The sequence below is a fragment of the Varanus komodoensis genome, unplaced genomic scaffold (assembly GCF_004798865.1).
Source record: "Varanus komodoensis strain SLA01 unplaced genomic scaffold, ASM479886v1 scaffold61, whole genome shotgun sequence".
NCBI lineage: Eukaryota > Metazoa > Chordata > Lepidosauria > Squamata > Varanidae > Varanus > Varanus komodoensis.
This window is the reverse complement of record NW_025336236.1, coordinates 1,080,166-1,097,414: the sequence shown is the minus strand read 5'-3', so window position 1 is coordinate 1,097,414 and position 17,249 is coordinate 1,080,166. Positions and strand designations below refer to the sequence as shown.

Genomic DNA, 17,249 nt, shown 5'->3' with positions numbered 1-17,249 from the left:
CTTTAAGGACCCTTCCACCATTACTGTCCAGACTCCCCTGCCTGCTGTACATGTTAAAATATGTATTTTTTGTTTTGTTTTGCTGAACCACTGCTTGTTTCTCCATGGTGGTTGATTGCTGGTGAGTTACCATGCTCAGATTCTTAAGAGCACATGTATGGACCTCTCCTGCTCCAGGGACTTTGCATGGAGAGGAAGAACTCTAGAGTCTGCCTGACACCCAGCATGTGGCAGTGCTAATACCGACTGTTGAGGATTTAATGACTGCTCCTTCTCTCATGACGCCTTGGCTCCACTTCCACTGATCTGCCCCCTAATACAGAACTCATATGGGCCACTGGCTTCTCCCAGCCAAATAGTTTAATTTGTAGGCCCAGCACCAGCAGCCATAATGACTAGTTCATCCGCTAGGGCCCATTTCACAGCACGGGGCAACCACCTAGCCTGAACCCTCCAAATTGCCATAGAAATCACTGTGGTGGTGAGAAAGAGGAGCAAAAACAAAGGGGGAAATGAGAGATTCTTGGGGCTTCCAGCCAAAGATGGCAGCAGTACACTCAGCCGACGAACAGTAACATCACAATCCTGCTGGTTTTGATTATTTGTTCTAATGTTTTGGAATAAAGGTACAGATTCCTGTTGGTGCTGAAATGGGGAAGAAAGTAGGGAGATGACAAAATAGCAGGCTTAGAATCAGTACAGGGAGGTGAGTAGTAGCAGAAACAGCACCTGGTATATCTCAGATATACCCACTCAGATGCTCTTTCCATTTGACCTAAGCTGTAGTTGGCTTTGAGATTTTCCAAGCATTTCCTGACACCCTACCATCCTAAAGAAAAAATCCAGAAAACCAACATGCTCCCATTTGGACACTAATGCTTAGCTATCTTCTCATCCAGTGTTGAGCTAAATTGATGCTGGTGAGAACAGCAAAACTTCCTTTGGTACAGAGTATATCACAAGCCAAATTATGCTCTATAACACCTTGAAATGCAACATTGCACTTGAGCAGGGAATGTGGCTTATGTCGACATTCTACCCTGATGTGCCGATGGTGCATATTAGCAAAATTGCTCACCAAGCAGATGATGCTACACTCCTACACAGGTCTACCCAGAAGGAAATCCCACTGCATTCAGTAAGACTTCTGTGGGTGTAATACCATACTGAATTGCTGCCTGAACGTAATTAGCAATCAGCATGCCACACTAGCTCTTGTACAGAATCTGCTGCTCAATTTCCAAATGTGCAAGAATCATGCTCCTATAGAAGCAAACTCAGACTTACACAGTATGTAATATTTCTTGTATATTGTCACGATGACAGAACCCCTTCTTTTCTAGTTAATTGTTGCTTTTCATTTCGGTGCTGTATAATCTCAAGAGGAATTCACTCATTCCTAGATCTAGTTCATATTAATGATGAACAGACATGTGTGGAGGGGTTAATACCCAAACACCCAAAAGACTCAGCTTGACACATTTGCCCCAAGGCCTAAACAACAGATCTCAGGAACAAACAGGTGAGAGCTTAAGTTTTCAAGATCCACTTCACTGTTCACTAGAACTTCAAGGTCTGTCAAATAAAGCCAGGTGCAACACAAAGACATGGAAACACAGGCATTGCTTTGAGGAGGAAGGTACTATTGAGCATACACTCAGGCCAGGATTTCCTCCAGTACCAGAACATAAATCTTTCCACAAACAAATCAATTATTTTCTCCACCCATAATTTACTTATTTCATTTTTATTCTTTTATTTATCAAATTCATGATAAATACTCTAATATATGTTGGAGATGTGGGAAAGATACGGGGACTTATAAACATATGTGGTAGGATTGTGATAATATGGAAAAGATTTGTATTATGGTATTTCACAAAATTAGAGAAATTTTAGATATAGATTTAGAAATGTTACTGAGAGTTGTGTTATTGCTGTTGTTTGAAAAACAAGATATAAATGAAATTAAGAAAGAATTGATCCTAAGTTTGATAATAGCAGCTAAGTTAGTGATAGTCAAATACTGGAAACAGAATTGGGTTATGCAAAGGCATGAATGGTATAATGAAATATGGTAATTAATGATAAACTGACAACAGAAATAAAAATTTTAAAAGTGTTAATAAAAGCAAATAAATATAATGAAATTTGGGAAGATTTTGTAAAAGCAGTATTGATAGAAGGTAAAGGTTGTAAGCCTAATCAAGATTATATGAATTTTTGGAGGGGATGTGGATATAATTGAAGTGTATTATATATCATTGTTATATGAATTAAAATGGAGGTATTATAGTTCGCCTGGGTGGTGGGGGCACTGTATTATTTCCTCTTTTATTCATTAGTTGGGGGTTTTTGTGTCATACTAATATTGTGATGTTTGTATTTGTGGGTTTTTTTCTGTATTTAAAAAAAAAAATTAAAGGGGGGGGGCCTGGAGGAGGATCCTGAGAATCATTGTCCAAAACAACCAGAGGGTACTTGACTGGGAACAACTGCAGTAGAACATTCCTTGCCCTGCACTTTCTTTCCAGCTCTGCAGCATCACTACCAGGCCATGCATTCCCACACAAACCCATCTGCACCTCCCCTAGAAGTACCCACAAGCTTGTTCTCTCCCAGGTCACCACAATTTTAAGCACATAGCAAGAGCCATGCTGGATCAGAGCAAGGATCCACTTAGTCCAGCATTCTGTTCACACAGGGACCAACCAGTTGCCCATAACCACCCCCCCAAGTAGGACAGAAGTGCAGCAGTATCCTCCGCAACTGGTGCACACAAGCATCCTGCCTCCGCAACTGGAAGTGGCAGGAAGCCATCTAGACCAGTAACTGTTGACAGCCCTCTCCTCCATGAATTTGTCCAATCCTCTTCTAAAGTCATCCAAATTTGTGCCATCACTTCTCATATAAGTGAATTCCACACTTTAACTGTGCTGTGTGAAGTGCTTCCTTTTATCTGTCTTGAATCTCTGACAAATCAGCTTCCTGGGATGACCCTGGGCCTTAGTATTAAGAGAGTGGGAGAAAAATGTCTCCCTCTCTGCTTTCTCCATACTATGCATAATACTGCATATCTGTATCATATCCTCTTCACTCCTTTTTCTATATTAGAGTTGCTCCAGCTCCAACCTGTTATCATTGTAGTTGCCCTTTTCTGCACTTTTTCCAAATGTAAAACACCCATTTTTTAAGTGCAGTGACCAGAACTGTACATAGTATTCTAAGTGCAATAGATCATAGATTTGCAGAAAGGTAGCATGATACTGGCAGTTTTTGCTTCCTTTTCTAATTATGCTTAACATGCTGTTTGCCTTCTTCACAGCAACTGCACCCTGAGTGAATATTTTCAATGAGCTCTCCAAGATCTCTTGCTTGCACTGTCACAGATAGCTCAGATCCCTTGAGCATATATGTGAAGTTGAGATTTTTTGGCCTACATTCAACTGCATTTGCATTTTTAATGTACATTCTCCCGGTTTGGAGAGTTATTCTTGGGAATAAATAGCCCACCCACAGCCTGGGGTGACAGCAGGCTTGTGGATACATGCTGGGGAGTCATGGAAGGTCCATTTTTATAAGGAATAGCTTGGACAACTTTGTGCCTGACAACACAGATACAACGCTGCCTGCAGGAAAGGGGAAAACTGTTATGTACATTCAGGTTATGTGGGGTAGGAATCACTTAAGTCCCAAACCTGGATCCAAAGGCTGTGAAAAGAAAGCCAACACACAAAAGGGAAACCTGTTCCTGCTTCTTGAGGAGCAACTATGTACACCATGACACACAAGGCACATCTTTCAAAGTCGAGAGGATCATCCTAAGAGTCTTGAATTCAAAGTTTTAAAAAGGTAAATTAAATCTCACTGAGCAGCCTCAAGCTTTCAAACCATTAATAATATCAATAACTGCATCACTGCAGTGTACTCTGCTTTTAAAAATCTTGGGAAATACTGCAGTCCTATGGATGCTTATTCAAAAGACCCAAAAGAGGACTACACCCACTGGGACTTACTCCCGATTAAGAGTTTACTGTATAAGCCTGCAGCATGAATGAGAAAACCCGTGCCACGTGCTTGCCCGTCCCCACTCCCATAATAACTAGTCCTCTTTTCCTGAAACAAACCGACCCTCTGGACACGGAGGGAGGCCAGGCGGGAGGGAAGCCATATCGTTATGATTCATGCATGGCCGCTGTGCAGGAAGCATTCTGGTTGTTTCTGAAGCCGAGGGCCTGAAGACGTTTCCCCCTTTCCGAAACTGCAAAGGCGTACAAATGTCTCACTTCTCCTAAAAACCTCTTTTCGCAAAGATGTTCAGCCAGGCACCATTCCAACCCCAGCATACAGCATCCGTCGTGGAGAAAGGCTGCAAAAAAAAAAAAAAAAAAGGCGGAGGGAGAGAGAGGCGGCGGTGATGGCGTTGTGGTTGAAATGGGAATTCAGTTGCTTGCTCCCGAGCTCTGGTTTTCCTGACCAAGGAACCGAAACCTCTATTTCCGCCTCTCCCCCCCCCCCATTCGCCCCCCCAAACACACACTCGCCGCGCGCTGCTGTCGCTGTGGCTGGAGGGAAGTGAAAATGAAATCGACTTTTCTGAGAAATGATGAAAGCGGCTGCGCCTGCCAATGAGCGGCTGCGGCAAACTTCCGCACCTCTCTCTCCTTCTAGCCCCCTCCTCCCCCTCGCTCGCTCTCCGCACAAACAGGCCTGGGAGAGGTGGAGGAGGGAGGGAGGGAGAAGGAAGGAAGGAAGGAGGCAAGGAAGGAGGGGAGGGGGGATTTCCAAGATTCGGCTCCGTGCGGCTTCTCGCCTTGTTTTGCTTTCGATCTGGACTAATCTCCGCCAAAACCAGAGGAGGAATAACTTTTAGTTTTGCTCCTGAGATTGTATTAAGTCGCCTGTTTTCCTTTCCATTTTGCGTCTCTTGGCAACCGTGATAACCTTGAGGAATTACATAAATACCGCGAAACAAATTATTGGTAAGGTAAAAACGAAATTTCACTTTTTTAGCATAAGCGTTTCCATTAATTTTTATTTATTTTTGTTTTGGCAGTCTGCAAATGCTTGACTCTATCGCTTCCAGAAATAATTAAAAACAAACAAAAAACATTAAAAGGCCGGGGCTGTTACGGGTCATATGATTTTAGGCGCAGCTGCTGGCAAGTGAAAGCAGGGCTTTTAATTTCACTTTTGGATTTGCAGAGGCAGGAAAGGGATCGGCTGGAAGGATGAGTCTCTTTCTCCGGCTCCGAAACATACGAGGGGTGCGGGATGATGAAAAATGTCAGGAGCAGAAACAAAGGCGAGGAGCGATTATGTTTCTCCACCGCCACCAGTCCTTTAGCTTTGATGGGGTAGCAGATCCGTTGGATTTAGGAGAACATAATAATAACGATCAGAAGGTAACAGAGCCAAGAAAGATCCCACCGGGGAAATCTGAAAGAAGCAACTTTAACTCTCGCGGAGGTTACGAAAAGAGAGCTAGCTAATGGAGTTGCTGAGCTGGACACTTGTTGTTTTCGATCCCGGGATCTGCTGGCGGTAAGGTTATTTCTCGCAGCGATCATCAGCTTCTTCGCGGGTGTGGATGGAAAGTCGGTGAGCGAGTGGGGATAGGAGCCCCCCCCCCCTTTTTTCCAATTTTAGTTCACCGCAAGAGGTCATGTGTACGAAACCGGGAACTGCGCCTCTCCTACCCCACCCAGGACTTTGAACCCAGCCATGGCGGGATAAGGCCCAGCGTGATGGTGGAAGGGGCTGCGCCGAGTGCCCCAAGCAATTCCCCAGGCCTTGCAGCCGGCTCCGAATCGTGTGCCTTTTTTTTTTTTTCTCGTGTTCGCTGAGCAGATCGGGAAAAGGGGGTGCTTGGGCGCAGATGCATGTGCGCTTAGAACCGTGGGGCGTCGTTTACCGCCGCTGATTTTACCTCTCTTGCAGAGGCCTCGCGGCTGCCATCAAGACCTAATCGGCCCCTCCCCGGAGCCTGTACGAGGCAGAATAAGGCAACGACTCGTGAGGAGGGTGGACTTGGTTGGGGGGGGGGGGGTTGCCACTCGCCCCTGGGCAGCAACTGGTGTTTTAGAAAACCAGGGAGCGGGGGGGGGGTCACTGTGTTTGCGCTCCCCGCCTTGATACCCCGCGAACTGGGCTGTTACACAAGCCTGCCTCGGTCACTTCCTTTTCCTCGGCAGCCGGGTCAAGCCGTGACGTGGCGCGTTCGCTTGGCCAATCGGCTTGCGGATTCTCGGCCATAGAACGCGCGACTGGATACTTGAGCTGCTCGCTGCGAGCGAGGGCGGGCAGGTGGAGGGGATGCCCAGCTACAGTTTGATCCAGGAAGTCGGGGCTGGCGAACGTGAAGCTTGTCGCTTGCCGCAAAAGGGTGGAAGGGCTGCCAGATGTCATTGCTTTTTTCTCGGAACGAAGGCCCGCTGAATGGGTTGGAAGCCGATTTTGTAGAGGACTGTTTCTTGTTCCGGAACATTTTTATCTGTAGATTTATTTATAATTCTTGCGTGCCTTATTTTTATAACACTTACGTACCTCTTAACATAAGGAAATATCTAATACAAACAAAACCACTGCTAACAAACCTGTGTGCTACGCTATAATAATAGTAGTAAAAATACAACCCCCCCCCCAATTAACAGTCTTACGATTGGCTGCAGACCTGTTTTCTTTGTTTTGTTTTGTTATCTCTAGTCCAGGAGTATATACTTAGAGAATGTACCTTAGAGAAGAAAGGATTGTTTCAAAGGTTATGATGCCATGTTGGAAAAGATTAAGCTCTTTTATGATGGACTAATTTATAGAAGCTTTCACCTTGGCTCTTGTTTTGCTCATGGTAAGGACTGATTCTGACTACCTCTGATAGCCACTTTTCCCACCCTTTTAACTACCAGTGACATGCATGCAGGCAGTCATGTGCAAGCTTGAGGTATACCATGAACAAAGTGCACATTGCTTTTTATGCAGCAGGCAGATCTTTTATCAATCTGTCCTGAGTTCTGTGCATCTTAAAAGTTTCGTTCACTTCAGTGGGATTTAAGCACAACTAAATTACACTGAGCCAAAATCCTTCAGTGTAAAGAAGATTTGGGGTCAGTATTTCTTTGGTCCTCTTTGGGGTAAATATTTCCTAAGCATTTTTTGAGATCTGGGTGTTTGTTCCCTGAGTTTATTATATTTTACTTTCCTCCACCTTGAAACTGTCGTAAATTACATTCAGATAAGAAGTATTCTTTGCATTTAGGCAGCCTGGCAATCTTAATTTGAGGAAAGTATGACCATTACAAGAAAAGTTCAATCTGGTCCTCTTACTTTTTTCTCATCACATTTAATAGGAAAGGGGCTTACCATTCCCAATATTCCTCATAGCAATGGTGCTCATTGCTAAATCTAAGTAAATCACTTACTCAGTGCTTTGATGCAAGACTGACTGGGAGCCCATTGAGAGAGATGCTGAATTCCTTGAAATAATGTATAAGTGAAATAAATAAACAGATCTAGGCATGGGGCAAGGCAAAGACCAACCTCCTGACTGATAGTTTTCTTCAGTACATCTTCCCTGCTTCTACAGCTTTTTCTAGACATTGACAACACTGTTTCAAGGTGCAGTAAGGCAACCAGCATGGTCAATAGGCGTGTAGCTGGGGATGATATAGGTTATAGTCCAGCCCTCAGGAAGGCACCAGATTAAGGAAGGTTGGCATAAGGCCTGAGGGGTTCCTTTGGGAGAAGAAAATGTAAACTGATATTGTAGTGTTTGAATCTGAGGATATAGCATTTAATTTTATAAGAGCCATATGTGCCTATGCATCTTAGCTCTATCACATGACATCCATGAAGTGAGACTTCTAAGCACAGGCTTTCAGCTACCAGTGGCATGGCCTGTGCTTACAAGGTTCAGTGTTCTAGGAATAAATGGAATGCACAGCTTTGAACCTTCAGTGTGACTTTAGTATTATTCCATTGCTAAGGGGCCTAAAAGATACTGAGGTCAGAGGAGCAGAAGACCTTAGGATTATCATGAGCTCTGAGCCCAGTCTTTGATATCAAATTGATCTCACACTGGGAAGAGTTTCACACTTATAAATGTATTTGTTACCTAAAATGTTGGCTTTAATTGTTGCTAACTCCCTTGAGTACTGTTTTCTGGTTGACAGACAGGTATTTAAATAAATAAGCAAATAGACCAAATCAGGACACCACCATAAAAAAGCCCTTCTCTGCAGTAGCTTCCTGCAGGCAACAGCACCTGGAAAAGGGCTCTGATCATGATTTCAGTTACTTGTCAGGGGTATAACACAAAGGACAAGGTTCCCCAAACAAACAGGACAACATGGAGGTTGTCTACTGCAGGGGGTTTTTGTTTGTTTCTTTGTTTGTTTTAATGAGAAGGAGCAGCTAAATTTACCTTGCCACATTTGGCAAGTGGTACCTCAGTTTGTTGTTGAGATTCATGGATAAGTTGTTTTCTGTAATAAAGACTGAAACATTTCACCAAGTTGCACCATCCTCATAATTTGTAGATTTGGCTTTACAATGAAAACTGCACAAAAAAGTTGCACAGGTTTCTTATTACAGTTCTTTTGGGGATCAAAAACAAACAAGCCCTTGCTTGAGTACAGATACATGAATTTGCCTTATACTGCATCAAACCCTTGGCCAATATTCTTGCCTAATATTGTTGACATGGTCTGGTAGAAGCTTACCAGAATTTCATGCAGGAATTTCTGCCCAACTTGGGAAATGCCAGGGAATGAATGGCCGACTTCCTACTTGCAGAACAAGCACTCTGCTGCTGAGCTACAATCTGTCCCAGTTCCCCACACAAGTGAGTTTCTGGAAAGACTCACAATGGAAAATGAGTGGTTAGGGAGAGGTATATTGGAGGCGGGAGTATAATTTTAGCTGCCTGCCATGAATAAGAAGGCTTGTTTCATTGGAGGAATGTCTTGGTTTTAATTTGGATTTCATGAAACAGTGAAACAGGATATGATCTGGAAATCACATCAAGAAAAACTATCAGCATTCCATTAACCACAACAACTGTAACCATTGCTATTGCAATAAGTGCTTTATGTTTTGCATTTTATTGTGATTATGCCAGCTTTATAATTTTTTTGACTGTAGAAACTGACAGTCCTTCAGGTTCTGTGATTCCAGGCTATATGATTTAAGTCTATTTTTCTTTGTAATGAAGAGCTGTTGGATAGGGCTTTATTATATTTGTATCTCAGTCTTCCCTAGAAAGTGCCTTTCAGCTTATGCTCTGTCCAGACACCAATCACATTACAATTGCTGTAAATTAGGTTCTGGGCCAAGAGTAGTTTAGCAAATTAGTTCAAGGTATGTGCAAACTGTGTGTTTTGTGGTCTCAAAACATTGCCCTGAGATCCCCATGGTTCTGTATAAATGCTGCAACTGATACTCATTTGAACATGGTTCTTTTGCAAAATGCAATCCTATCTCTGCTAGCCATTGGCAACAACAAGGAGATGGACACTTGAGTTCTCCTGCAACACACAGCCATTTATGAAAATAACAGCAGCAAAAATGAGTAACTTATTCTGTATTAGTATTACTATTATACATTTATAAGTGCACCATTTGCCCATAGGGCTTTCTGGGTGAAGTACAATATAAAACAGAAAAAACACATTAACACAGTGAATATTTTCCTTCAAAGCTAACATTTAAGATACTTTTCCACATAAATCTTTCTAAAATACATTAAATCATAATAAAACAAGTATTATAAATGGCTTAAGATGTAAATTATGACTCTACATGAAATATTATGTACATGAAACATCTGCACATATATGTACATCTTTCCTATCATACTTTCCTTTTTGGTTGAGAAGGTCTTCCTGAAGTGTCCGCCTCTTATTTAAACCCATTTAGTTAAATTCTCTGGCCTTTTTAGCTGGCTTAAATTAGTCCTTGGAATGTGCTACTTGCTGACTTCTTAGACAATGACTATGTTGCAGAATAGGCACACAATGCTTCAGTGAAAGGTAACTGTCTCACACTGATAACCAACCCCAGTAAAAGCTGGCCAGCACCACATAAATTCCAGCCCTTGCGCAGCAGGAAGGTTTGCTTTGTGCCTAGGATGGCATCAAGCTAGGGAAAGCTGGGCAGGAAGTACTTCCAGGAGTTGCACTGTCCTGCGTGATCAAACAGCTTCAGAAGCAGAACTGTGTGGATAATTGTGGTCCCCTTTCAAGTTGTAGCTTGAGGAAAGGGAAGATGCTAGGTGTTTCCATGCTGCATTCGGAGCTAGAGAAGAGAACTGGGATTGCTCCTGAACTGGTCCTTCATTTTGGAAATAGAATATGTGGTCAATAACAAGCCCCCCATCCCTAAGAAGAGGGGCAAGCGTTGGCAACCACAAATGTTTAGTTGGCCCCCAAGAGCAACCCTTGAGATAAATCCCGTATTTTGGGGAGAAAGCAGTGAGGAAATAAGGCTTTTCCATGTTTATTTTAACATGGCATTTCTAAGTTCATCTGATTAAAACTCCATTCATGCTGAGGAGAGACTATGGTTACATGCAGGGTGTTTCAGTTCATTGGCTACCTTCTCTATAAGGTGAGAAGGGGAATCTGCAAGGTAGAGAAGAGCTTGGGACTCATACCAGGTTGCGAGTTCTTTGGATATAATGGCTGAGCAGGTTTTTGTTCCGAGTCAGACTTCAGGATCATTTGTGCCATGAAGTAATCTGGAATTGAGTGCAGTGGACTGAAAACAACAGTTATTGCTTCAGTTTGCATTAGCAAGATGGCAAATTTTGAGGAAATGGTCCTTGCATGGAAGAAGGACATGCAGTGGAATTAAAGTATATTCTTTGTTAAGGGTGTACTCACACAAGCTGATCCTGTGTAGAATAAGAAGCAAATCTGGGGCCTCCAGTGCGGGGGTGTTCCTAGACACGCTTCATGCCTACCAGGCTCCCTGCCTTTCCCAATTTGTATTTTTTAAAAGGTTATTTAAAATTACTACTATTTAACTGGGAGGTTGCCATGCTAAAAAGCAAAGTACTCCCTCCAGCAGTGTTTTTATTCGTGTTGAACAGAGTTATGCTGTGCTTTGAACATCAGACCACACCTCTGCCTTATATATAGCTTCTTGGGCAAACATCTTTTTTTGGGGGGGGCGGGATCTCCAGTTTGCCCTCTGGGAGATAAGTTTTGTGACCACTAAGTCCTGCATGGCAGTCATTTTGTGAAACTGTCCATGACACTGTAGCACAATTTCAATTGCGCCAATTGCACCAAAAGATTTGGAATCCCTTGAGGTTGGATTTAGTGGAAAGCATTCTCAAATTGGAGTGCATAGGATTGAATTCAAAGCGTTTCTCAAGCCTGTTCACCATGAGCAATCAGCAGCAGAAATACTGCTCTCCCTAGGTCTCTTCACCTGTACAAATCCTTTTCCTTACCATAAGAGTTTGCCTGATGGGATACTTTGTGTATTAGCCTGCCTAACTGCAATTTTAGAAACACTTGCAGCCAAAAAACTGCATTGATGTCTGTTCTGCTTTACTGGCACAAGTACATTCAAAAGCACAGCCTGAGACACTAATTGACACGTATGAGTCATTCTTCTAGAGTTAAACAAGAACAAACTGTGCTCCAAACATATTGTTGATGTTCTTTATAGTAACGTACTCCCAGCATCAATGGGTGCTTTCTTCTTTTTTTTTCCAACAGTGCCTGCTAATACAGTATGGAACAGTGGTTTAAAAAAACCTCCTCATGAGTTTTATTATGGGATTATTTGTTTGCCATAAATAGGGATAAGGTACAGGGCTTCCTGTTGCATTCTGGGTTGTATGAGTTGTGTTCAGAAAAGGCAACTTAATTGGTTGGGTCCAGAAAGATAGTTTAGGCATGCCAAAGCTTTTGTGCAAGCCCAGTGGGCTTTGTTTTTATCCTGTTGTTTGAATGGTAGATGTCCATGCAGGATGGCAAACTATTTTTTGTACACCATCTGTTTTGCAAAGGCAATTTGCCTTCTGGCAAGCCTTGTGCGACCTGCTAACTTCCAGATATTGTGGTCTTCAACTGCTATCAGCCTCAACTCGCATGGCCAATGATAAGAAATACTGGGAATTGGCACCTAAAACATCTAAAAGGACCTGGTTGGGAAAGACTGTGGTAAAATCTTCCAATTATGCACAACCCCCCAATTGTCACTTCATTTAGATGTCAGCTCACTTTCTAGTGGTTTGTTTGTCTTTTATACTTCTCCAGTTGTATACTTTCAGATTGCCATGTTTCATAAGTCATTCTTTTCAATTGCCGTTTCTCACCCAAGAGGCAGGTGTTAGTAGTGGTTGCTTGTATACAACCTCTGTGCTAGTGGCTGCATTAGCAATTTGCATAATACATGTATGCTCAAAATGTTACATTTGTGATTAATTAGAGGGACTGGATATTATGTTTTCACCAAAGAGCAATTGACTGAAAGGAAGGAGTGAGCGGCTCCCAGCTGCACCATTGGAATCCTTAATGAGTGAGTCTGTAGCTGTTCTTGTCTGAACAGCCACCTCCCCCCCCCCCCGCTCCCATCAAAGTGAGGTGAACTGTACACACAGAAATCCTCCCCACCAACAAATTACAAGGCAAGAGGAAAGAAGGAAAAGAAATCCTTACAACAATAGAATAAACTGTACTCATAGAGCAGCTGCTGAATCACAAGGAAGTCTCACCTCATCAAGCAAAATTCCCCTTGGCAGTTGCAAATGTTTGTTTATGCAGTGTGAGATTAAGCTTTCAGGGCTGATTTTGTAATGTACAGTACTGGTCTTTTGTCCTTTTCCTGCCGCACAACTGGCAGTGCCATTGGGTGATGCCGCTCCTACTGTAATACTTTAATACTTTAAAAAGTTTGTGATTACAAGCAACCTATTTCTCTCCGTAGTGTCATTGAAATCAGTGGGGCTGATTCTGATTTTGTGGATTGCAGCCTGAAGTTCCTTGGCAAACCTAACTCCCAAATATCTTGTGTCAACTAAAACAGTTCCTTGTCAAAATTATAGTTTGGTGCTTCAAGGGGACACTTTCAAGGAGCCTTGTATATATGTGTTTATTCCTCCCCTTGTCTTTGATTATTCTTTCCCTACATTCCTGGTTTAAAGCAAACCATGCAGTCTTGGTTTATAAACACACCAAAGCCATGCCTTACCAGTTCAGGTGAAATAGTAAGCTATGGTTCACCTCAGAACTGGAGAGAAGGAAGAAAATCATACATGAGAGAAGGAAGAAATGTGCAAGACTGCAGCTTCTTAAACACTCATGTAGCACAAAACCATGGTGTGGTACTGCATCTGAACCCAACCATTAGCTGGGTTCAGACAATCAACAGGAAAAGAATCTGTGATGGCTTATCCCTTGTACCCACACCCACATGTTCTAGGTGACCTGCCTCATTACCAGCCTGACCTGCAGCTTCTCATGTCATCCAGACAAGGTGAAGTAGATAGCAGTGGATTGGCTTGTGGTAGGGTTCAGATGACATGCTATGCACCCAGTGTGCCAGGAGCAGAGGAACGAAACCACTGTGACCTCTTTTCCCTGTAATTGTCTGAACCCATCTGGCAGTTCACAGGATCTGAGTCTCCTAGTTCTGACATGATAGCCCTTTGGTATCTTGCACTAGTTGCTACATCAGGAGCACTAGATTGACCATTTATGGACATTATTGCAGTTTTATGCGACTTCATTGGCTTAAGTGGCAGATGACTTTCAGGCATTTTGTTTGGACAAATGTGTATATCCATAGACCACATCTGGGACAAAGTGATGTGCTAATCTAGGCCCCTTTCAGCTTTTCAGTGGGTATTAATATATTAATATTTAAACGGTAAACTGAAGCGTGAGTGTACATATTTCAAACCTAAGCAAATAATTACATAGGTTTATCTTCTGATTGTGCCTTTTTAACATTGCTACTATGTTGGCCCTGTGCAAGGGTAGACAACCTGGTGCCTTCAGATGCTTTGCACTGAGGACTGGCCATATGGCTGGGGCAAGTGGGAACTGTAGCCAAAACACCTTGAGATGCCTAGTCGCCTGATGTTGTGCTTCTCTTACAAAGCTGTGGCAGAACAGTTGGGCAGTTGACTCATCCCATCCTAAACCTGCTTTATTAGCACAGTAAATTTCAAGATGGTGCAAGCGACTTCCCTTCTATTTTGTTTATTGAGTGATGCATGTTACTAGCATAGGGACAGCCAGAAAAATATCCTTTTCCTTTGCAATGTGAGAGGCAGCCACAACTAGAGACTGGTGACTTGTGTGCTTCTCAAAATACTTGACTAACTATGTATAGGCTTTTCTGATGCCTGGAATAGTTGGGGTCTGGAAAGAATTTTCAGTTCTGTCAATTTTGCTAGTGGGGAGGCTGAAATTGTTCTTCCTTTGACTGTGATATTACTGTAAGCTCTTCCAGGATATTACCCTTGCATTGTAAAACCTTATAAGCCTCTATGAGCTCCTTGATCCTCCTTACTATGAATAATAATAGTAAAAATATTGTGTCTGCCTAGTTGACAAAACTGTTAAAGATGAAAATGCATGGCTGTGATCCAAAAAGAAAGAAAGAAAGAATCCAGTGTCCTCAATTATCTTAATGGATTCTGCATTAATATGAAAATTACATATGCAAGAACTCCAAGGTAAACAGTGTATAGATTGCTGTATAAATCTTTGGGCAAAATGCTTTCCCTCATTCTGTAATAGTTGGTAGAACTGATTATTAGAGCAAGATTACTAGTACCATACATCCCTGCTGATGCTACGGATGAGTATTAATAACCTGTGCTTTATTTTATGTAAATCTTTGATTTGGCTAACAAGCACCAATAAATAGAAGCTATTTCCACTTAATATCCCAGTGATTTGAACTGATCAGTGCAAGAGCAAAATGTTTGTCACTATGGCAGAAATGGCTTTAAACATAAAATAAAATTCTAGGTAGAGTTTTAAAAGTACTAAAATATTTCTTTGTAATAAGTAATGGCAGTTTCTTCCTCATATCTAATTTTTAATAATTGCAAATATAGGTATTCATTATTATGTTGTAGGGGTGGTTCAGATTATTCACCTCTGAAACTCAGCTTTACTGCAAGACTTGAGTAACACATACCATACAAACAAATATAGAAATATTCAACAATGAAACTTCTATACTTGTGAAAACCCCAGGTCCTTTAAGGTGAAGAGGGAGGTGGGGAACTCAAGTATTTAAAGAGATTTGGAGTTTTGTGTTCCATCATAAGCACAGGTGGCCTGAAGTTGGAGATGTCCATAGTCCATTCATGGTGGCAGTTGGTGGGTTTCAACTTAGAGATGAAACCCATCTTAGCACACTAGCACACACCCAGATAATAAAACAAACTCTTTAATCAAATATTATCAAATGCTTTTGTTGCACTGTGCAAATAGCCATTGCTTCTGGTTACAGGGACAGATTTTCAAAAAGAAAAGCGTATGCATGGCAAGTATAATCACGTCTTCTGAAGCTTGAACCCCAGTTCACTGAGAGTCTTACGCTTCTGCGTTCAACAGGTCTACGTCACTGAAATTATGTTACTGTTCAGGTTGCTATCTAGAAACAACATATTCTTGTTCTTTTATAGCACTGGTTACTAGGGTATATGACGTTTTCTTTTAAAGATTCATTATTCATGGTCTCTTGTCTCAGTGTTTTAAAGAGTAAAACAGCTTGTGAAAAATATGTGAATGCTTCATAATGACATGGTATGGGTGTACTTTGTAGTGGAATATATGTACAAATATTGTGAAAAGTAACTCCCTGAGAACAACTCTGTCTGTGGTGTACATTATATATAACCAGTCAAGCTGTTGTGTGTTAGTTCAGTTTGCCTCATGAAAATATTTGTTTGAACTTTAAATTAACTTGTTCTCCTGAAATGATTGGATGTAACTCCAAACAATATCTCAAAATTTCAGTGTTTTTTTCAAAGAAATGGACTCACTTACCTTAATTCTTGTTTTCAATGCATGTCTAATTTAAGTGATATTCATTAAAAAGTGCCCTTTAAGGATAAGGTCTAGTCTTTTAGCATGTTGAAAATGTATATAACTCAGATTTTCTTCTGGGTGGGTTTGGCTTTCTGTGATGCCTTCTATTAGCATTCCAGGGATACTTTTAGGCAAGGTTTTTGTGGAACTATCATCTCCTGCCTCATTCATGGAAGTCTATGGGGGGAATCTAGATATTGTTCCTTTCCATTTACAGCTCTCCCATTTTTTTCCCACCTCCTCTTCCATCTCTTCCCTTCACATGGAAAATCTGGTAAGGAAAAAGCTGGAATTGATGTACAATCCCTTCTCGATAACACTAGGAGTCTTCTAGAAGCACCCCTAGAGCCCAACACTGAAAGGAATAATAATATAATAAATTATTATATAAATACTTTTTAATACATGCAAATGTAAGACCTTTTAACCATTTGTTGCCTTTTTAAGGAGATCTGTCATTTTTTCATGAATGTTGTCACAGTGTAGGTGTAAATAACTGATCATCCACTGTAAGATTAGCCAGGGGATCCTGGCAACAGCCAGTGGTTTCCCACATACTTTTGCAGGTATCTTCAGCTGGATTCTTGATGAGCTTTGTGTACATCACCCACTAGTGGAAAGCAATAGGAAAGAGCTGAGATGATAGATAGGCAACTGTTTTTCTCTTTTGCTCCCACCAGCATACACACACTGCTGGATAGAGAAAAGTCAGCAATAGCAGAGGTTTGTGGACTGTATTTGCATTGTACATGCAAGTGCTTCCTGACTTTGGGAAGTGTCTTGGAAAGCATGAGGTTCCTTGGCTAGTGGCCCAACAGTATTTGGCACAAGCCTGGGCATTTCACCTTGACTCTGCAATAACAAAGGGATTTTTCCCCTCAGTTATCCTTTTGGTTGAACCTCTCCATTCACTGACGTGACTGGGAAGTTGCATTTCCTAAGAAATTAGCACTGTGCCCTGCACATTTGAGATTGTGAACAGTATCACTTAGGGAAGGCGTTAAAGGCAACATGTTTGTTCTTTGTTCGCTTTGTTCCTGCAGACTGGGTGGAGTAAGCCTGCTTATTCATATGTGTCCCAGATCTTCTAAAAACCATGTTCGAGTAAGCACTGGAATGCTTCAGCTTTGCAGCTTGCATCCAGTATTATAAGAAAGCTGGCAAAAGGTTCAGCTGTCTGATCCTTTT

The 17,249-nt window shown here is 41.9% G+C and overlaps 1 protein-coding gene across 6 annotated transcripts in view; it reads left to right on the top strand.

The window, feature by feature from the left end:
- The first annotated feature begins 4,718 nt into the window (after positions 1–4,718).
- Positions 4,719–17,249, top strand: part of IRF2 (interferon regulatory factor 2) — a 40,881-nt gene continuing 28,350 nt past the window's right edge. Inside the window, exons 1-2 of one of the 6 annotated variants that reach the window (XM_044449903.1) lie at positions 4,719–4,982; positions 5,206–5,544. Coding sequence is in view for 1 of the 6 variants with exons in the window: in XM_044449900.1 (XP_044305835.1) it covers positions 6,772–6,847 (76 nt within the window). In the remaining 5 variants the exon portion in view is untranslated. Of the gene's footprint in view, positions 4,988–5,205; positions 5,545–6,094; positions 6,496–6,570; positions 6,848–17,249 lie in introns of those variants that run through there. The other 5 variants (XM_044449905.1, XM_044449904.1, XM_044449902.1 and 2 more) reach the window with 5 other exon arrangements.